The sequence below is a fragment of the Pimephales promelas genome, chromosome 5 (genome assembly GCF_988280905.1).
Source record: "Pimephales promelas chromosome 5, fPimPro1.hap1.1, whole genome shotgun sequence".
Classification (NCBI taxonomy): domain Eukaryota; kingdom Metazoa; phylum Chordata; class Actinopteri; order Cypriniformes; family Leuciscidae; genus Pimephales; species Pimephales promelas.
Genome location: NC_142773.1, coordinates 37,058,106 through 37,080,030, shown reverse-complemented (window position 1 = coordinate 37,080,030; position 21,925 = coordinate 37,058,106). Strand labels below are relative to the sequence as shown.

The following is a 21,925-nucleotide window of genomic DNA, read 5'->3' as shown; positions in this document are numbered from 1 at the left end:
TGGAACTGAAATTGTTTAAATAAATATGAGGTCCCTAGGCATATTGGGGCAGCTTTGTTTTGTCCTCTACTACACATTCAAAGCAAATGTGGGGCTCATAATAGCTTTTTCTCCTTTTTTTTTCTCCCCATTTTTTGTGGTCTCAGGGTGATTGGCAATATGTGCACAATAAAAGACATCTGAGTCCACTTGTCAGTTCAGTTACAATGTGAATGCACAAAGAACTGGGTCCTTTTACACTAATTGAAAGTGCTTTGATTTGGATCTTTGTATTGGCAGCAGATTGTGGGCAAAACATGACTTGGTTTGGAGACAAAAGACAATGCTTGCAAGTTTTTTTTTTACACCCCTGTGAACATGAAAGCTGCTGTTTCAATGGGATTTCATGTCTTGTTATTCTTTTGGTTTTGTTATTTTAACTGTTGTTTTAGGTTGAATGTTTATCATTTCAAGCTTTTTAAAAGAGAACTCCGGCGCAAAATGAACGGTAGCATATTCAGTATTCAACTATGTAAGTGTACAGACAGTTTAATAAGAAGATACGTTATAAAGACAGGTGTATAGAGACAGGAGTCATCTTGGGAAAACATTCTCGATAAGTCAATCCCCGAACGCCGTTCATACAGTACAGAAGTTCGCTGAACTTCATACAGTTCAGCTCAATTGGCACGTCGTTCGTGGTTCGACTTGTCGAGACTGTTTTCCCAAGATGGCTCCTGTCTGTATACCCGAAGTGAACTGTCTTTATAACGCATCTTTCTTATTAGACGGTCTGTACACTTACAAAGTTCTCAATGCTTCGTTTTGCATGTAGGGACCCAGAATATGCTACCTGTTGGGCTATTTTTAGCCTTGATAGTAGTATTAACCAAGCAGCAACGTTCTAATCTGAAAGATGAAGCCGACCCGGAAGTGCGATAAACTGCAATACATCTCAAATCCGCTAGAGCCCGGTCCCAAAAGGGAGCAAATATCCATAGACGTCATGTTATAACATGACGTCTATGGATATTTGCTGTAAACATATGAATTTATGCTGTGATAATGTCCGTTTTCACAGCATAAATTCATATGTTTACAGTTTGGTCCCATAGACTTTAATTGTAATCTTCAATATGTTCCGCGTGCCTGACAACTGTGAGGGGGGTGAATTTTTTTCTAACTCGTTAGTTTAGATCATATTTAGATATAAAACGTATGACAAATAAGGGCGTTAACTTTGATTGACAGCTGATAACGGGCTGCGCCGAGTGAATTTGACGTCTCGGCCATGATCTGACGCAACACATCCTCACCACCTCTGTATCCTTTCTGAAACTTTTGTATTTTCCAAGATTTTCCAGTATGGTGCCGCCCATACCGCCCATAAACAGCTTCAAACCCGTTCTTCAGAGAGTCTATGGGTGACGTCACAGACGCTTTGTCCATATTTTTTACAGTCTATGGTATTAACTAGCGATTTTTATTTTCATTTCTCTATGCCCCATATACTCGCATTATAATCTAAACAGTTTTTAGAGATAAAACGCTTTACATTCGATAATCATGGAAACAAATCTCAGAGAACGGTTGACTATGTACCAATGTGTAATTAGGCCAAAGGTTCATTTTGCGCCACAGTTCTCCTTTAAATAAAATGTAGGACTTTTGAAGATGTTATTGCCCAAAGACCTGCCCAAACACTGTATGTCCAAACAGTACCTGCGCTAACCCTGTCTGCTATTATATCAGTGTATGTGAAGGAGACTGTGTCAGCTGTACCTTTAGCAGTGGTGTCTGTTAGCACCAGATCCTCATAGCCCTGCTCGATCACTCGGATGCTGAATTCGGGACGCCCCTCATGCTCTTCAACCGAGCAGACGTACCGGCAGCGCTTCTGACCGTGCCGCATGCTCCAGTAGAGACGACTTGCCTCATAGCCTGGTGGATAGATGGCCGTAGACGAGTGGAAGGTGGGCAGCAGGGCAGGTGGCAGCTGACCCATCGCATGGAAAAGCAAGCTCCCCACACGGAAAGTATGTCCGCGCTCCGGCTGCTGCACGGCCGACGCTAACTGTCGCAGTTCATCGCGCTGTACGAAGACGCGGCGGAACACAGAGAAGCAGCGCAGCTGATGTTCTAAGTGCAAGCCGGCTGCAGCACCTGCTCCCCGTGGCCGGTGCTGGTGGCACAGCATCGTCTTATCCTTAAAAAACGTACAGCCAGCCTGCAGGGCGCAGGTGAAGTGGTAGATGTTGAGGCAACGCAACCGATGGCAGCCACTAGTGGCGCCTAAGCGCTGGCAAAACGCACAAACCACCGTTTGACCACGCTGACGCGCCAGCTCCACATTGATCAGGGCGCCGGCTTGAGTCTCATAGACTTCAGAGGACCAAAGGGCACAGTTGAGGTGCACCCAGGTGTCCAAGTCCAAGTTGAGCAGCCTGGCGGGGCCATCCGTCATCCCATCGCCAATCTGTTGGCAAAAACAGCAGCGGCGCCAGTCACGGGTGGTTGAGCATGGCCGCAGAGATGAGTTGAGCTGCTGCAAGTACTCCTCGACTTCCGACTCTTGGGTGGCAACTTTCGGTACTGCAATGTGTATTGTCCATTTTCGCCAGCGTAGGCCTTTCCACCGTTTGCCATGATGCCACGGTTTGTCTTCCACGTGGCCCTCTGAACGCGGTTTCAGCTTAACCGTCACTTTAAGATGGCTCTCCGATATGCTTTCAGGTTTGGATTCTGTCTTGATCGCTTGACCAGCTGGGTTAAAAGCCGCGTGAAGGTTCGGAGAGGGAGGGGACGGCTTGCGCTGGAGTTGGGCCAGGCAGTGGACATCCAGAGAGGACATGTTGTTGCTATACTGGTGCTGGACTTTAGAAGGACTCTGTTTCAAAGCACTTTCAGAAAGTAGAGCAACAGATGTCTGGAAATACAATACAGAAACGTGAAACATATGCATGGCTTTCATCAAACGTAATCAAGAGGAAACGGTTCAATAAAATCAGCCGTGCTCAGTTTCAAAGCTGTTTGCATATGGATTATGACTGAGAAAACAAACCTTGGTGTCGGTGTTCCCATTGGACTGAGTGGATGATGAGTGCAGAATGAGACAGCTATGACTGCAGAACACCAAACCCCCATCAGAACATAACTGGGACTCCTGGGACAAATCAGAGGATGAGATTCGCCTCTAAAACAACTTTCCTGCTGATGTCATCAAGGCCATTCATTCTATTGGTTAATGTTAACCAATAGCAAAATAACTATTTAGGCATCAGCATTAGTCTGGCTTCGTTCTGACATAGAACATCCACAATGATCCAATCAATTCCCAATCAATCAAATTAAGTCACGCTTTACATTTCACGTGGAAATATGTCAAATTTTACAAATAAAATGGGTTGCAAATACCTTTTTGAACACATTAAGGGCAAACAATCAGCGGTAGGGTTGGGTATCGTTTGAATTTGAACGATTCTGATTCCGATTCCGATTCCTTGTTTCGATTCCGGTTCCTAACGATTCTCGATTCCGATTCTTTTAAGCTAACCTTGCTAACCAACGGTCTTTCTGAAGGAATTACTCCTTCTGTCACAAACACTCCTTTTGTCACAAATTTTGCATTTTGCCGAGATTTCGTTATTTTTAGAAAAGTGAAGCCACACTTTGGATCGCCGACGTAAGCTACTCATGTTCGACTCGCGCGGTTATGCCAACACTTCCGGTAGACGCTTCTTCGTTGGTGTTGTTCAGCGTTTTCTTATTCCGCTCGGCGGACTGTGAATATCGAAACTAGGAATCGAAATTTTAACTTTTGAACGATTCCGGGAAAAACGAAAAGTTAGTCCCGGTTCCAAACGATACTCGATTCTCGATACCCAAGCCTAATCAGCGGACATCTGATTGAGTCCTCTGATGTCTTTGATTGTTTTACTGTTTATTCATTCTGATGTTCTTATTTTGTTTTACAAATTGTAGGGATGCACCGATATGAAAATTTTGGCCGATAGCGATAACCGATAATTTGAAACCGATATTTGAAAGCCGATAACCGATATATCGGCCGATAAACTCAAATCTAAATATGCATCTAATTTTAGAGCCTGATTACAAAAACAAAAGTCTTACAATTAAATCCATGTCCCAAGCGCACAATTATAATGATGTTCTCATTAAAGTGTTGTATAGCCGATATGACAGATATGCGCTGCACATGTTGTACCGAACCGTATTTTCATTTTTTTGAAGAGATTTCAATCCTATTTCAAGAAATTCAAAAACATAAAAACAGTGCTCAACAAGTGTCTCAGCTGAAGGGAATAATACATTATTTATCGGCTTTAATATATCGGCCACGTTTTCTTACCAGGCCGATAACGATAACATTAAAAATGAACATATATCGGCCGATATCGATATGCTGACCGATATAACGTGCATTCCTAAAGCCTAGTTCACACTACATGATTTTGAAATGTCGGGCTGAACTGTGCAGTTTACACTACATGACTTGCTCTCAGTGAAATCATGAGTGTTCAAGTTGTTAGCTGTTCACACCACACAACACAGCGTGATTGATCCACAACAGGAGGTAACTCACTACACGAGTTAACAACGCACTACATAGAGATACAACCACGATCACATGATAAGAGCATATCATTTGTGACTCAATGAGAGCTGTTTCAGTACTATAGTACGGTCTAAATCCTGAAAATAATCAAACAAATAACGAGTTGACAACAACACGATTCTATCTGGTCTAGAAACCATGTTTTGTCACGAAAAACCACGCAATAAAACGAACCAGAAATGACGCGAAACTGCAGAGAAGAACACAACACGCGAATATGGACGTCAGACAGAAACTAGTGCTGCACACTGTTTGCTCGACGATATGCTCTGAGAAAAAAAAAATGCATAAAAGAAAAAGTAAGATTTACCTGGTGTCCTCAACCCATGCGTTGCTATGATTGGCTGTACTCATGACATCACTGAGATTGAGTCGCGCGACTGCTCGAGATATCTAGCATGCTAGATATTTTTCTGAGCTCGGTGACCTGTCTGCGAGCTGTCTGCGAGCTGTCTTTGATGCGTTGTTGGCTCTTTCACACTATCGGATTGGCGAGCGTTAATCGTCCGCTAATCGCCCGCGATTTGCACGCGATAACACCCTGACTTGTCGGCGACTCAACGATTTGCAAATCGGGCTTAAATCGGGCTTAAAATCACGTAGTGTGAACTAGGCTTTAAAAATTGTTTTGTATGTTTTGAGTCTTCTGTGCAGCACTTTGGTAACTTTGTGTTTGTAAAATGTGCTATAGAAATAAAGTGGATTGGATTGGAAACGAAAATCACATATTCCTACCTGTGCTTTGCCCTGCCCATCTTTGGTCATTTTCCTCACGCCATTGCCCAGGACCACCACTTTACATTGTTGACACCATTGTTGCCTCTGTCCTGGGCTGCCCCGTCCCTTCTTATACTGCTCTCTGCCACCTGAAAGAGACCCACAGTTGTCAAGAAACAGAAGTTCCTCCTACCAGCTCTGATTAGCATAAAAACAGCAATTACACAACAATAAACGAGAGTGGTGTCATTTCCCTGCGATGAATGAGATGTAATCTTGTACTGATGCTTTTAATCTGATTCAGTACATTCATTAAGTGAGTATCTGACACAGATGAGCAGACTTCAATAGGATAGTTCAGGCCAAGATCACTACTGTGTTTAAGTAGCTTCCCCAATCGTTCACAAAATCAATAGTGATTTTCCGTCAGTAGCTGAGCCAGACACAGACATAATACTGCACACTTAATACTGCAACTGATGGAGAAACAATTAGATCACAATGATTTCTGAAAGATCATGTGAGACTAAGAGGTAATTATGATATAAGACCAGAGTATGGATAAGCAGGCATTCCTCACCTTTGTTATGGTTGTGCTGTAACTGCAGGTGGTAAGGCGGTTGCCGTGTGGCCCGTGGTCCATTCGGCTCGTGAAGTGCAGAGGCTAGACGTTGGGCGTCCACGGAGGTCTTGATGGCCCCCATAGAGCCCGGGCCACTGCTGACCTCATAGCTGCTGGGGATCTTCACACGGATCAGGTCAGCAATGGCTGCCACGACGTCAGTGATGTTCTGAAAGAGCAAAGGAAACCAGACAATGAGAAAAGAGACAGCGCTATAGATATGTGTTTGCTGATGCAAGCAACACTATTCTTAGTACACCTACTTCAAAAACAACTCACATTTTGTTCAGAAAATATTCAAATCTAGTTATTTTGTACCATTTATTTTGTACTCACTCCAATCCTACTGACTTCTTGTTCTGGGAATTTAATTTAACTATCAAATCTTGTGTCAAAGACACCCATCTTTGCACCCATTCTGTAGTATGGAAATTGTTGTACTTGTTATTCCATGTTTTGTTGTACTGTGTTGTTTTAGAGATTTCTCTAACAAACCAACACTGTTTCTCACCTCAGCAGCAGCTGGCTTCAGTGTGATGGCGATGGACACCAGCCCAGTGTTGGAACCATTTTGCACCGATCCAAATGGAGAGCCGAAGAACACAGATGAAGGCTCTGTCTTGACCTCTCGGAACCTGACCTCTGAGCCTAGAAAATAAGAGGAAGAAATAAAAATGGCTTAATCGATCAAATCCACCGTGGGCACTCAGCAGCACCCAGCACATTCATAATGTACAGTAAGTGTAGGCACAAAAGGGTATGAGCTGGTTACCTTTGCCCCTAAAGACAGGAAACATTGGAATGACTGGAGACAGGGCTGGAGAAGGAGGTTCCTCCTTGACCAATGAGAGATCAGGATAGCGACTGATTTCCATGCCAACGACACTCTCTGGGGAAGAAGATGGGACAAAGCTGTCTGGGGTGTCTCGGTCTTCACAGTGTCCCCTGTGTGTACGAGAGAGTAACCAATATTTAAACTGAGAAACTGAAAACAGATTAATGTGTAGAAATGAGAAAATACATAATTCAAGATATTTTTGTGCCATGTTTATACACATTTCATACACAATTTACACACATTTCAAAGTACTGTCCTGTCCACCATTACCTTTTTGATAGCTTTGGAAAATTAAACTCCTTGAAAAAGTTTTCATCTGTGTTAAAACAAGATCTGATCAAAGTAGATTTTGGTGTAATGATGATGATTAAATTTAACTGATTCTAACACTAAATTTAATATAGAGGGAAATTAAAAGGTCTGGGTAAAAGACAAGCTAAAAAATAGAGAAATGTCAACTTTAAACACTGCCTTTAATTAAAAGTATATATATATATATATATATATATATATATTTTTTTTTTTTTTCTGGTCTCAGTTTTCAGTTTTATTGACTTCCATAGTAGGAAAAAAATATACTATGGAAGTCAATAAAACCAGAAAATGTCTGGTTATTGATATTCTTCTAAATATCAAAAAATCGGCTAAAAACATTAGAAAACGTTAAAAGCCAACTGTTTAACTCTGGGGGAGTGGTAAAATGAGCCGATTTCCAAAAAAAAAGCGGAGTATCCCTTTAATACTAACACTTTTTATTTCTATTCTATGTATTTTTTCTATTCGTTAAAAAAAGACCAGTTCTGTAATCCCAGTTCTCGGCATCCGTGTACTGACCTGAGCTCTTCCTGGTTGTTATGAGGTGGGGTGGGAAGAGAGGCCGGCACATTCACAGTTTTGGGCCCCTGAGCCAGTGCTCGAGCCAGCAGCTCCTCCTCAGCCTTAAACTGCAGCGGTCGAGAAAGCAACCCTTTGGTGACTGAAACAAAAAAAAACAACCAATGTCAGTAGTGTATTTTTATTAGCTCCCATTGTGCATTAGAAATATTATGTTGTGTGATCTGAATGTAACTTTATTTTGGGCTATTACTATAAACTGCTAAGTTTCTAAATGGCGGTGTTTTTTGGTAGACTCAACATTGACCAAAAATAAAATAAATAAATATGCGGTTAATGCTAAAAAAAGCATTGGCCAAACCCGAGTAAACAGTTCATTGGCCTGTCCATATCTAGTCAAAATGATCACTATCATCAACATCCAATTCAAAGTTGCCACTCACCATCATGTCCAACAATTCCACCACCTTTGCTGACAAGCTCTTCAGTTGTGGCAAAGCCATTGAGCAACTTCTGCCGTGCCACTGGAGGTGGTGTCGGGGGCAGGGAGGCAGGAGGGGTGGGTGGGTTGCTCAGGTTATTCTGCTGTAGAGAGATACAAATATGAGTGACCATCTGCACATCTCATAAATGAAATCTAATAAGTGAAGTTTACTGCTGATATCACAAGACTTGATGCAAGTAATAAAAGTGATCGCTTGATGCTTCAGTAGCAAATGTACAGTCATGGAGTATTTTATTAGCTATTCTTAATTACCTTGTAAATCAGTTGGGAGTAATAGTCTGAGACACCGTCCAATGAGGCGCTTCCAAATGTGCCCGAGAGACGGCTCTCTCCATCCAGCTGTCCACCTCCATAGGGCATGAAATGGGCAAAGTTCACCCCCACAAGAGGCTCCATTAGGGGCAAGAGAGAGAGCTGCTGCTGCAATGAAACAATGAGACGAAAAGAGCAACATATGGGAAATGGGAGATAAAGGTTATGTTTTAAAAAAGCATTAGAAGAGAGAAACTTGTGCTACTGAGGTCCTATGTATATGTAAAAAACCTGTCAGAAACCTGACAACTTCTTAAGTGATGAGTATTATAATAAAAGATAATTATTATAATAATATTTTATCAAAAATAGTATAGTTTTTGTTAAGTGGATAGTTACATCACACAAAATATGGGTGGACAGAAATAAATATGTTGTCAAGTATGTGCTCATCAAGGCTGTATTTATTCAATCAAAAATACAGTAAAAACAGCAATTATATATATAATATATATATATATATTTTCAATAGACATTGTTCACTAAACATTCCTGATTATTATCAATGTTGAAAACAGCTTAAATTTATTTTTTGTGTAAATATAAATTTTCTGTCAACTCTTGATGAAAATAAAAAGTTAAGGAGAACAGCATTTATATGAAAAAGAACTCTTTTAAAACTGTTTAAATGTCTTTACTGTCATTTCTAAATGACGTGTGTCCTTTTTAGATCTTTTAGTTTTTAAATAAAAGTATTGATTCCTGATTTTTATTTATCCATCTTCCTTTCGTCATGATTTAATTAAGCACAGGCTCTCTGTAATCATGTCTGCAAACATGCTAGACTACGGAGCCCCCCTAGTCCCACTTTGGCAAAAAAAATTAATTATAACTTCTTGTGGTCTCAAGATACTAACTCGTGGCCTCAAGATAGTAACTCGTGGCCTCAAGATACTAACTCATGGCCACGAGTTAGTATCTTGAGGCCACGAGTTAGTATCTTGAGGCCACAAGATAGTTATAGTTAATTTTTTTTGCCAAAGTGGGACTAGGGGGGCTCCGTACTAGACTCATTAGCATAACTAAAAAAAGTTTTTGTTACTGCAAAAAAATAACTTTTTAATACGCATTTAGAACCCCCCCCCCCCCCCCCCCCAAATAAAGCTAGATGTCCTTGATAATAAAACTTACAAGAACACACAATGTTTTTTTCAGCAAAGACACTTCAGCAAAGAGCCTTCAAATTGAACAAGTGACAGTAAAGTAAAGTAAAGTAAAGTTATAATGTTACAAAATACTTCAGTTTCAAAGAGATGATGTTCTTTTGAATTTACATCAAAGAAGTATATAAAAAAAATCATGGTTTCCACAAAAAATATTAAGTAGCACAACTGTTCAATAAGAAATTTGCTTAATATAATGATTTCTGAAGGATCATGTGACACTGAAGACTGGTAATGATGCTGATGAAAATTCAGCCATCACATCGCTAAAAATGCTAAATCATAACAGTATAAAATTACCTGTTTTAATTGGGTCATTACAGTCTCAGTCGAGGAATACACTGCTTGACTCTCATCCTCCTCTTTCTTCCTCTTTTTACAGCGGGGGGCGGGTCTGTCTCCGCTCTTGGGTGCCCTCTTGTTCCTCTGTTTCTTCTTGTCCTCAGGAAGTAAGGGTCCAGGGAAATCAGGGTGGTTTGAATCCGAGAACGTCTGTGGGGAAGGGAAAATCACACGTAAACATTAAGTGTTTACATGTTTTGTAAATGAAAATGAAGCATTCTCAATCACTCACCCCAGAGCTATCCATGGAGCACTGTCGCAGAAATGCTTTGCTGTCCGTGGATCCCTCTTCCTCTGACCTCAGGCTGTCTTCAGACCTCTGGTGCGGTGGAGTCCTCTTATTCTTTAGGAGGTGTTTGAGGAGTTCATTCCCAGCTTCTCCTTTCAAGCTGTTGGCTGGACTTTGAACCGCATGATGAAGCATCATTCCTTCCCTCTCTCCTTCTACCTTGACCATGCCTATTCCTATTTCCATTTCCATTCCCTTATGTCCATGACAGTCACTCGCCTCCACCTTCTCCAATTTGATGTTGGAGAGGATCCTGTCATGCATCTCCTGATGGCTCATGGTCATCTCTGGCCCTCCACCACAGCTGCCTTCAGAGAGCTGGCGCTCCAGCTCAGAGTGTGGCTGGCTGCTCATGGAGCCCGGCGTGGACGATCCGGGTTGGGACATCTCGCAGAACTCGTGGTCGCCGAAGACCATTGGGTTCCTTGTCGGTGTAGATGACGTATCTGACACGCAGGGTGTTAACGGGGCCGTCAGGTCAGAGTGAGGTGTAGAAGGAGCTCTCAGTGACTCACAATCATCATCTTTCTTCTTCTTGCGGTTCCTTTTCTTCTTACCCTTCTCCTCCGGGATGATGTTGGAGTACAGCTGGATAAGTGATGGACCGGGAACTGGAAAGTTTGGAGGCAAGGGCGTGGGTCCATCCATTGGAAACGGATGCCCTTGAGCTGCATTTTGAGGCATCATATTTGGCCCAGGGTATCTCTGAGGTCTAGTTTGTGCCTGGACAAAGTTGGGCCCATGGGGTGCTAGGTTCTCAGAAACAAATCCCGGTCCCATTTCCTGAGGGAATGGACCGTTACCCATCATTGGTCTGGAAGGTCCTCCAATGAACCCTGGTTGCATGCCTTGTTGCTGTGGAAATGGCTGCCCATGCATCTGCTGCTGCATTCTGGGTGGCTGCATGAAGTCCTGTGGTAGGTCCTGGTTGTAAAAAGGCATCTGGGACAGGGCCCTCATGGTACCATCTTGGCAGTTAGGAACCTGCTGTTGCTCCATGCAGTGTTTCACACGCTGCCTTTCCACCTCCTTCATGAGCTGAACTCTTTGCCTCTCCTGCTGCTCCCGTAGTCTCTCCTTGCGCTCACGCTCCTGGAAACTCTCGCTAAATGGGTTGGTATCATCGAAATTCACGTGAGGAGACTCGCCACCTGCCTGCCCCTGACTGGGTCTAGCCACTGTCGGCGGTGGAGGCTGTGTCTGCACTACTTGAGGGGGCATTACTCCCGGCATTTGAGGTCCTCCACTAGGAACAGGTGCACCAGGGTGCCAGCCTGCAGTGTTGGACACATTAGCTGCATCTGGTTGGCCAGGGTGAAGCTGAATGGGCATCATGGGACCCATCATAGGTTGGTTCATGGGGGGCCCAACTGGCATCATGCCAGCATGAGGCTGCATTGGTGGCATTCCAGGGAGCACTGGGGGTTGCATGCCACCCTGTTGCTGCTGTTTAACTCTGTACTCCTCTATCAGCTCTGCATGCTCTTTCTGCTGCTTTCGAATCTAGAGAAAGCAGAGAAAAATCATTTTAAATTAGACTGAAACATTTACAACATGTACGTGTCCCATTCATTCCAAATGAACTTACAAGAAAATGTCACAAAAATTGAGGCAAATTTGAAAGAACTGGAATCGAAGGGGTCCCACTTTATATTAAGTGGCTTTAAGTACTATATACTGACATTGAAATTAATAATTTGATACAATGGACTTATTGTGTACATACATGTTTTTACATTGTACTTATATTTTCAAAAATACCAGCATTTTATTACAGCTATAATTACTTTATGTAATTACATTTGTAATTACACAGTTGACCCTCCCCTTACACCTTAACCTACCCTGAAACCAACCCATACCACCACACCTGTCCCTAACCTTACCCGTATCACACCTAAATAACAGCAAAAGTGTTTTACAATACAACAGGAACACAATAATACATTGTACTTATTGTTCAATGTAAGTACATAGTACGTAAAGCCACTTAATATAAAGTGGGACAGATGGAAGATTTAAGAATGTCCTTGTTTCAAGGATTCAACACAATTTATCCGAAAGTTGAATTCACATGACATCTAAACTAATATAATGTCAAAAACTGTATATTAGATATAATACTACTACTCTTCATTAGACATTCATTCTTTGTAAATGTATTTCTTGCATCAGAAAATGTTTTTTTTTCATAGAATCCTACTTTTTCAAATTGTAAAGACCATAGCTGAACCACAGATTAAAATTATTTATTTTTTTGGAACATGTTCTGTCCTTGATTACTGCAAAAAATCTTACTACATTAAAATTCTTTATTTGACTATTACAAAGGGAAATAGTCCTACAAATATTTAAGGATTCAAGGAATTTGTATTCACTTATTAAAACATTCGGAAAAACTACTGAAGGGTGCGATGATTAAAGGCCTGTTCACACCAAGGACGATAACTATAACTATATCTATAACTATAACGTTTTAATAATGGTTCTAATTCTATGATAATAGGGAAGTCCACACAACCACTATTACAATATTGACCATTGAACATTTTTTTTTTCCATCTGATGAAAAATAAAAACATTGATGGCTAATCAGAATCCACCTTACTTTAAAATGCTTGAACATTTAAATTGGCAGGTTATCATGCATTAGCTAGGATGCTAATATTTTTGATCATTATAGTTGTCTTCATAGATGAACGGGCCTTAAATCAAATGACAAAGTGAATAGTTCTTTGTTAAAGGGGCAATCATGAAATGTATTTTAATAGGTTTAGTTTTCAGAAAGAGAGGCCAGAGACACATTTAAACAAATCAGCTCCTGAAGATAAAACCATGGATGATTGAGATAATGTGTGTGCTTTACCTGTTCCAGCTGTTTCTGCACAACCCCCTGCTGCTCGGTCACATGTTTCAGCTGCTCTGCGTCTTCTTCAGGAAACTCCCGTCCTGCTTTCTTGGCAGTTCTCTGCTTGGCTGACAGGGCCTTTTTTGACTTTCTGTGGGCCCCAATCTGCTCCTCCAAATATTTCTGCTGCATCTGAAGCAGCTGCTGGGTTTCCCTGAGCCAGTCCTCATACTGAACCTTCTGTGTGTCATCTTAAAGGGGGAAAGGTTGGAATTATTAATCACTGGTTTAAAGAGTGCATTTTTTGTGATTAAAGTTAAAATAACATTTAAATATGTTCAGTAAATGCTTAATCTGGAATTGCATTGCACATTATACATATTCAGAATATTTGCCCTATAACTGGAAGATAATCAATATGGACTATATAATGAGAGCAATGATTATTGAAAACTTACGGGCAAATCCTGTTCCAAAATTTGGGGGATTGGGTAGTGCCATTTGAGGAGCAAGTTTGCCATCCTAAATGTGAGATTTACAACAATCATTATGGACTTGATCTGCACACCTTTAATTCATTGATTAAGGAAGAAATTATGAGAAATGCATTGAAACTACAGCTGAGAATATTACACTCAAAATATTTAAAAAGCAAACACAAAAGGGGTGGAGGATATGTAGACCAGACAATCAGCAAAGAGTCTCACCTGTCCAGTCAACTGCATCGGAGATACAACTTCTTCAGGGCCTGGTAGCGCCTGCCCTGTCTGGACACTAATTGGGATTTTGTAAAAGAGGAATAATGGATGAGCCATTAGAGCACATGCACATACACACTGAAATAAATCGAATAATATTTCAGTTCAACAAACAAGACTATTAACTCACTTGTTAATAGTCATTCCCATGTTGTTCTGAACCATCATTTTATTGATTCCTTTCAATGCAACCATCTTTGCCTTCATTATGGGATCAGTGATTGCATCAAAATCTGAATAAATCATTGAAAAAAGTATAGTCACATGTTTATAGCCAAAATATGTTTCTTACAAAAAATAATGTACAAATTATTTAGCTTGGTTTATGATATACATCACAAAAACGCATTTCACAGTAAACATCAGGTCTAGAACATTGTGCTGGAATAACACTGAACACTGTACTTTGTGTTATTTTAGTTTCATATATGTAATGATGACATGAAAAATGTTATTTAATCAAAATTACAAATGTAAATACCAAAAGATTCAAGTTCAAAGCTGAATTTGGCAGTTTGCAAGTAAGTAGTTCTATGTGTACACTGAAAAGTCAAATATTGTACAATGAGTTTCTTATCTTTTCAGTTTTTGACCAGCTGTTTACATAAAGTAAAAATGAGAAAAGCCTAATCTTGAGGCATTAAGGAAGAACTAAAGTGCATCTTTTTATATGATCTAAACCTTACCTATGTTGGGGAAGAATGAGTCACTGGAACGTTGTCTTATCATCGCTTGCATTTGCTTCTGCTGTTGTTGCTCCTGTCTTTCCTGATCCAGGAGATCTTGGAGAAGAAGTGGCTGCTCCTCCAGAAGGAGTGGTCTGTTCAGAAGACCTTGCTGTGACAACATTGCCTGTTGTGTAAGAATACTTTGTTGTTCCCCTGAGAGCACAGCATCTTTTTGATCCATGCCGAAAATATGGCTTTGTTGCTGTTCCTGAATGGAGCCCGGGACTTCCAATTCACTTTCGCCATGAGAAGACGCCAACGATTGGCCAATACTGAGGCCAGAATCCATCCCCTGCACTGAGAAGTTTCCTTGCCCCAGCATAGAACTACTGAGTGACATTGTAGCTTCCTGATTTGGAGAGTTGCTTTGTGCCGCTGACTGACCACAGTGTTCCTGCTTTAGTGATTCACCTTCTGGTTGTACATTGACCAGCATACTTGAAAGCACTGGAGTAGCATCAGGGTGAATTCCAGTCTTTGAAACCTGTAAACTGGCATCAATATCACTTTCAAAGCCCGCTTGATTAATGGCAGCACCACTTTCATTTATCTGATTCTTACAAGAAGTGTTTTGGGACAAGCAATCTTTATTTCCATTTTTGCCATCCTCTGTTTTCGGAGAAACCGACACCTGATCCTGAGGAACCTCTTTACTGATGTGACCTTGAGACTGGGCAGTTTTGTCCACCACTTCGCCACTTGTAGAACATGATGATGAGGATGCGTCATCAAAACTTTCAGTCTTTTTCTCAGCTTGGGTCTTTTGGACATCAGACGTCTCAGGGTGGTCTTCCATGGGATCATTGAGATCCAAGTCCTCACTAAGATCTAAATCAGCATCAGCATAAGCAATAATATCAAATTTACCAGATGTTAAGAAGTCATCTAGATGCAGGTCATTTGTTTCAAGATCCAAGTCCTTTCCGTCGTCTGCGTCAAGATTTAGGTTCTCTAAATCGGCATCTACAAGGTCCTTCACCTCAACATCTTCAAGGTCCTTCACAGCAGATTCATCAGCATCAATTTTCTCCTCGGGAACTTCATTTGAGGATAAAGGGACCTCCTCATTTTGCCCAGCAGATGTAGCAATATTTGTGAGTAAAGGAGCACTGAGACTCTCATTGGAAGCAGGTTGGCTAATAGACCTTGTCAGGGGGATTTGTGGATGTCCAGCTCTCAGAGGAATATTGGCCTGCTGTAAATTCCCCAAGCTCAGAGATGCCTGCATCTGTGTAACAGCTACCTGAGACTGATTCATTGTTGTGTTCATTGTCTTTGGAACCTGATTGAAGGGGAATCCCATTTCTTGGCCCACCAAGAAACCTGGGGGTCGTTGGTGTGAGGGTGATTCCATTCGGTTTCCATGCATAACAGGTGGTCCAAAGGGAAGCCGCAGTCTGTTATCTGGTGCTCTGTGTCTCAGTTCTATGAAAGCCCCCATAATGTTATGCTGTTGCATGTGCATGCCACGAGGCGGCAAATGTGAGGTTACTAAAGGGCTGCCACCTATTGATTTCCCCAAGTCCATAGACATGGATCTTCTCATCTGTGGATGAGCTTCGACTGTTGAGTCCTGCATCTGATGAGGTCTTGGAGCTCCCATATGACCTTGGACACTAGAAGAGAGGGGCATCCTAAAATCAACAAAAGAAGATTACCATTTTTGCATTTTTGAAAAAAATTGAATCCCTTGATTAATGCAAAGTGCTACAAGTTTGGTAGTAAGCAAATTCACCCACCTTGGCCCAAGCTGCCTTATATTTGAGTCGGCATCCCCAGGAAATTGTGGTCTAGGAAAGTGGCCTTCAGGGAAATGCCCCTGCTGATCCCCTGGGTATGGCCCATGAAATCTCTGAGGGGCTCTTACAACTCCTGGACCAGGATATGGTGGTGGTGGGCGATTAAAAATTTCATTCTGTTGGCCTGTAGACTCCTGACTCCAGTGTTGAGGAGTTCCTGGAGGCATGGACAGTGGATGATCCTGTACACCCTTGTCTTGACGTATGGCACTTTTCTGCTGTTGCTGTTTGAGGATTAGCTCTCGAATACGCTGACGCTGTGAAAAATGTAATGGTATGTGTTAATTGGTGTTGTACAAATTATACATTGTAACTGATATAATGCACCTCATTAGAAATACAACCATCTTAAATAGAGTAGCAATAAAATAAAACAACACCTGTCTGAGTCTTTCCTCAGCTTCAGCAAGTGGTACTGTTTGAACTCCGGTGCTGGGCTGCCCCATGGTGTGGGAACTGATACTCTGTACTAATCCTTGTTGCTCCTTATGTTCTCCACACTGAGAATGGGGAATTATGGCGGCCTGCTCAAAGGGGTCATGGATGGGAGTCTGATTAGGTTGACTGGATAGCTGCTGAGATCTCGTATCATCTGTCATACCTAGATGTTTGAGGGTCTGAGGACCAAGTTTTTTTGGACTGGCAAATGTGTCTTGCATCAGCACTTGAGGAGGGGAGAATGGATCTTGATTGGACATGGGCCCAGGTCCCAATCCCTGTCCGACACCTCCAGGGTGAGGTGTTTGTGTAAGATGTGCACATGAATCATTAGGTAATAGTTGGGACCTTCCCATTGACTGATCGGGCCCTAGCAAACGTGGTAGTACAGGAGATTGACTAAAAGGATCAGCAGACCTTTGGTGACTTGGAGACTTGGGGAACCGGTCTGCCATTCCTGAGCGTGGGGTCCCAGGGGGTTGTGCGTAAGGGTCCATTGACATAGGGGACATTATGGGGTTTAGAGTCTGCTGCTGAGAGGGTTGATTCATCATGACTGGATGGCGAGATGCAGGCTGCTGAGTGTAAGGTTCAGGGTCATGTGGTCTAGGTGTGCCTGGCATTCTGGCGTAGGGGTTAGAAAACGGAGATTGGGCAAAAGGGTCACTCGAAGGTCGTGGTGTAGCAGGTTGTTGTCCATAGGGATCGCACTGAGAATAGTCTGGTCGAGGAGTAGATGGTGCTCGAGCATATGGGTTACAGGAAGGCTGGCGTGCAATTGTTCCAGACTGAGGAAATGGGAGGGTTTGGGGCTGCCGTAAAACCCTCTGATTTGCATAGCCGTCACTTACTGCCGGACGTGGAGTGAGCGGAGGCTGTGCATAAGGATCATTATGTTGATTCTGAGAGAATCCCTCAGAGGAACGAGGGGGCATCATTGATCTTTCAAAAGGATCCCCACTTGCTCTCCGTGCATGCATACCTGCATACTGTTCCTGAGCCTGAGGAGGTGGCATTGGGGTTTTAAAGACCTGGACGGACCCCGATTCATTGCTGCCTGGGATAGGAGTGAGTAAAGGACGAGCATAAGGGTCTGAGAGTATCATCCTGCCTTGAGGCATCCTCTGGTAGGCTTCCTTTCTCACAGACACCCTAGAGAAAGGATCATGGCCAGGGGAGCCAACAAGATGTCTTCCTTCCAAAGTTTGATTTGCTCTAGGAGGGCACATAGGCTTGAGAAAAGGATCTGTAGCTCCTGCCGGCCTCGGAGTGTCTGGGGGCTTGGCATAGGGATCATTACATATGGCTGTTGGGGAGCCAATTGGCTCCGAAAGACCCCTGGGAGATTTCCCTGATTCCGAGTTACGGCGTGGAGTTCCCTGGCCAGTTGGTGGTGGTCTGGGTGTGCCTACCATTTTGGTGTAGGGATCCCAGGGTGAGGATGGTCTAGAGCCTGATGAGCTTGGGGAGAACATCTGAGGGGATTGAGGCTGAGATCCCGAAGATGGGGGTGGAGGATGAGGGCGCAAAAATACATCATCAGGGGAACATGATGTAGGCGTGCCAGGCAGCTGTGACTTTGAAACCCCATTCTTTGAACTGAGCTGCTTGGGAGACATGTTCTCATTGTTAGAATGGACGGAGAGAGGACTCTTCAGGCCGCTGCAAGAGTCTTCCTCAGATTGGCTGATTGATGGGAGTTGTTGCTGCTGCTGTTGAAGTTGTTCATTCTTCACCTGCTCCAGTTTCTGTGTAGCTTCAATCTTAGCTTGCTGCTTACTTTTCTGTCTCATTTGCTGCAACAATAAGCGAAAATATATATATTCTAATGATTAAATAGTAAGAAGATGTACAATTTATGATTCATTTAAAATACACAATGGAGCACAGTAATAGTAAAAATCATGGAATAGTAATTAGCATTTTAGAGTTAATAAAGTTTTTATTTTAGAGTTCAAAACAACTATATTAATCTATAATATGGCTGTGCCATTAATCGAAATAGATTTTCAACGCTTTTAACGAGATAATTGAGGTAAAGGGATTATTGTGCCGCTGCCACATTCTGACCAGTGCATTATACTTTCCTTCACAGACGTGCACGTTCGTTCCACCCTAAGCCAAACTTCTTCAAATCATTAAAATCAGCTGAAAAAGTGAGAGTTGAAATACGCTGTTGCTAAACTGTGGGACATATTTTAATGTATTAATATATATATATATATATATATATATATATATATATATACTATATATATATATATATATATATATATATATATATATATATATATATATATAATGTGTACAGTGAAGGCTATGTAGAGTTACTTTACATTTGATTTTTCAATTTCTGTTGTAGGCTATTACTTATCCGTTATTACTACTGTTAGTACATCTTCATGAAAAACTTAAAGCACTGTTTATTTAATTTGTATTTTTGTTCGGTTGTATTTATTTGAACACTGCAATTTTGTTTGTAACTGGTTTCTTTGTTCTAATTGTATTTCTGACAGTTTACTTCTTTTTGTAACTGTTTTGAGGACCTTTTACTTAGCTACATTACTTAACTAACAGGTTTTGCTGAAGTAGCCTATTGAAAATTGAGAAATTTTACTGATTTACTAAAATTACTCATATCATGAAATAACCATTGATCATATCGCCCACCAATAATTGGATCCTACTATGAAAGTCAATGGGACCAGAAACTGTCTGGTCACTGATATTCTTCTAAATATCAGAAAATTGGCTGAATGGATTCGAAAACGGTAAAACTCAACTGTTTAACTCTGGGGGAATTGTAAAATGAGCATATTTCAAAAAAAAAAAAAAGTGGAGTATCCCTTTAAATAATCGTGATTTCAATATTGACCATAATATTTGTAATTATGATTTTTGCCCGATAACCGAGCAGCCTATATTTTTTTACGTCATTTGACCAGTTTATTTATTTCTAGGCAAAAGAGAACATGGATGTAGTTCATTTGAAGTTATGACGAGATCTTGTGTGAATTTATGTTTGAAGAACATGACATTTCAAAAAAATGTTCATATTCTTTTCTGCCCGCTGAAATAAATGCTGTGGTAGAGTTTATTTTGAAGGTCGCTTCTGCAAACATTTCAACAAGATTAAAAATTGTAGCTCACTGTAAATGCAGCTGAAAATGTGTTGCAAACAGTTTAAAATATATATATAATATATTATTTTGCAGTCCACAAGAAGAACAGGCATACAGATTTGTAACAACATGAGGGTGAGTAAATTAACATTTTTATTTTTGGGTAAACTATTCCTTTAATTTCTGAAAATCTACCATGACAAACCCAATTTCAGGACATCAGGGTCCGGTGGTATGTTTAGTTTGTTGAGATGTCATTTAGCCATTTTCCAAACACATTCCAATATTAGACTTACCTGTCTGAACTTCCATTCTTGTTCATGTTCTGATTCCTTGTGCTTTAGTGGATCTTTGAACAGTAACTCTGGGTCCAGGGGTGGAATAGCAGGATCAAACTCTTCTAGAGGCTGCTGGGGCAGGGTCGGCTGCCGCTTAATGGTCTCGTTGGACATTTGGACCTTGTTAATGCGTAGGGCTGCCCTGTTATCTCTGGCCTTTTGCTGTGAATGGTAGAGTAGTCATGCAGGTTTGATTAAGTCATGCAGGTTGCATTCATTTGCTAAAACTACATGGTTTTAAGATTAATTATCTAAAAGCTTTTTTATTGTTATATTAAGTAGGCCTAGACTCCTTCATGTCAAGGTAATGTTCCCTTTAATCATATCTTTTTTTATTTTTTATTTCTCTCTTTTAGACTGTAATGAGCTCCTTGGGCCCAGTTTATTCTTTTGACTTTGAGAAACACTAAAGTGTCCCTATACCCTGCTGAAATAAATTCCATGCTAATTTATGCTGCTTAGTAGTGGTCTGATGCTGATCTAGTGGGTAGACCATCATAGCCATGTTATTAACCAGCAAAATTTAGCAAGTGAAGCTAGTCGACAAGCATTCAAAACACTGCATGTGCTGGTTCACCAGCAAACCAGCTTTCCAAAACACAAAAACAATATACAGTATGCTGCTCTTTTCTGTAATTTATCCCAAAATTTCTATCTACATTTTGTAGGCCCTTAAATAGCCGAGGAGAGAGGCATTTTACAGTGTTGCTAAACTACAAAGTACTTTTTGTCATAGCATAATAATGTGATGATGATGTCCTCGTTGTATTACAGCTGATACGGTCCAACTTACCACATATGGAGCCCGGTCCTGTGAACTTGCTTTTCTCCACAGTTTTGCGATTTGTTTTACTCGTGTTGACCAATCTGTAAGGTTATAACATAAAAATAAAATGATCTATTAGAAGAATAACATTGAGAGACATTAAGATGAGACGGTGTCCTTTAAGGTCAATATGTAAATCAAAACAGATCTTATTTACTTCAATATATAATTTGTCAGATTACACATTGAATAAATAAAGTAAAATGGGCTGCTAACGGAAATTCATGTTTTTCAAAGCTGCATTTGACCGATCACTTTAAATTCTCTTCGCACACCTGGATATTCCTCCTTGAGGTTTGGGAAGTTGACATTAGTGTACAGGACGGGTGCAACAGTGGCAAGCTCTCCGAGCATTTCCTCTTTCTCCCACTTCAGAGTGCTTTTCTGTGCAGTGGACATGGAGTCTCCCTCCACTTCCGAGGCAGCGGCTGGAGCAGATGCAGAAGATGAGCCTGTAGCGGACCACGGACCAGCAGTCTCCTGCGCTATCAGATTGAACTTCCTGTCCCTTCACAGTGGATATAACGACAGATATGATTTTATCTAACTAGGCCACAATATTTTTAAATACTGAACAAGAACATTTTACTGCAATTTAGATATGTGTGTGTGTGTGTGTGTGTGCATTTGTCTGAAACAAATATACTCATAACTGACCTAAGATTGTCTGAGAAAGGCATGCGCTGGATTGAGGGTATATTTCGAGCCATTTCAGGCCCTGATCCAGGACCAATCGAGGACTGTGAAAACTCCTGTTTGGGTTCCATCAAACCATTCATCACTGGTATTCGTGAAGACATTCCTGTACAAAAACATATCAATACAACTGAC

The 21,925-nt window shown here is 41.3% G+C and overlaps 1 protein-coding gene across 8 annotated transcripts in view; it reads right to left on the bottom strand.

The window, feature by feature from the left end:
- Positions 1-21,925, bottom strand: part of kmt2cb (lysine (K)-specific methyltransferase 2Cb) — a 118,912-nt gene that overhangs the window by 8,631 nt on the left and 88,356 nt on the right. For 6 of the 8 annotated variants that reach the window (XM_089131422.1, XM_039677727.2, XM_089131421.1 and 3 more), the window contains 22 exons: positions 21,752-21,896; positions 21,370-21,602; positions 21,062-21,135; positions 20,227-20,430; positions 16,751-18,604; positions 16,311-16,627; positions 14,530-16,205; positions 13,974-14,076; positions 13,793-13,859; positions 13,544-13,607; positions 13,104-13,336; positions 10,181-11,740; positions 9,907-10,098; positions 8,384-8,551; positions 8,070-8,211; positions 7,627-7,768; positions 6,727-6,899; positions 6,466-6,602; positions 5,913-6,123; positions 5,351-5,481; positions 3,041-3,142; positions 1,762-2,905 (listed from right to left, as the gene is read on the bottom strand). In XM_089131422.1, the coding sequence (XP_088987548.1) occupies positions 1,762-2,905; positions 3,041-3,142; positions 5,351-5,481; positions 5,913-6,123; positions 6,466-6,602; positions 6,727-6,899; positions 7,627-7,768; positions 8,070-8,211; positions 8,384-8,551; positions 9,907-10,098; positions 10,181-11,740; positions 13,104-13,336; positions 13,544-13,607; positions 13,793-13,859; positions 13,974-14,076; positions 14,530-16,205; positions 16,311-16,627; positions 16,751-18,604; positions 20,227-20,430; positions 21,062-21,135; positions 21,370-21,602; positions 21,752-21,896 (9,072 nt within the window). The remainder of the gene's footprint in view (positions 1-1,761; positions 2,906-3,040; positions 3,143-5,350; positions 5,482-5,912; positions 6,124-6,465; positions 6,603-6,726; positions 6,900-7,626; positions 7,769-8,069; positions 8,212-8,383; positions 8,552-9,906; positions 10,099-10,180; positions 11,741-13,103; positions 13,337-13,543; positions 13,608-13,792; positions 13,860-13,973; positions 14,077-14,529; positions 16,206-16,310; positions 16,628-16,750; positions 18,605-20,226; positions 20,431-21,061; positions 21,136-21,369; positions 21,603-21,751; positions 21,897-21,925) is intronic. The other 2 variants (XM_039677731.2, XM_089131420.1) reach the window with 1 other exon arrangement.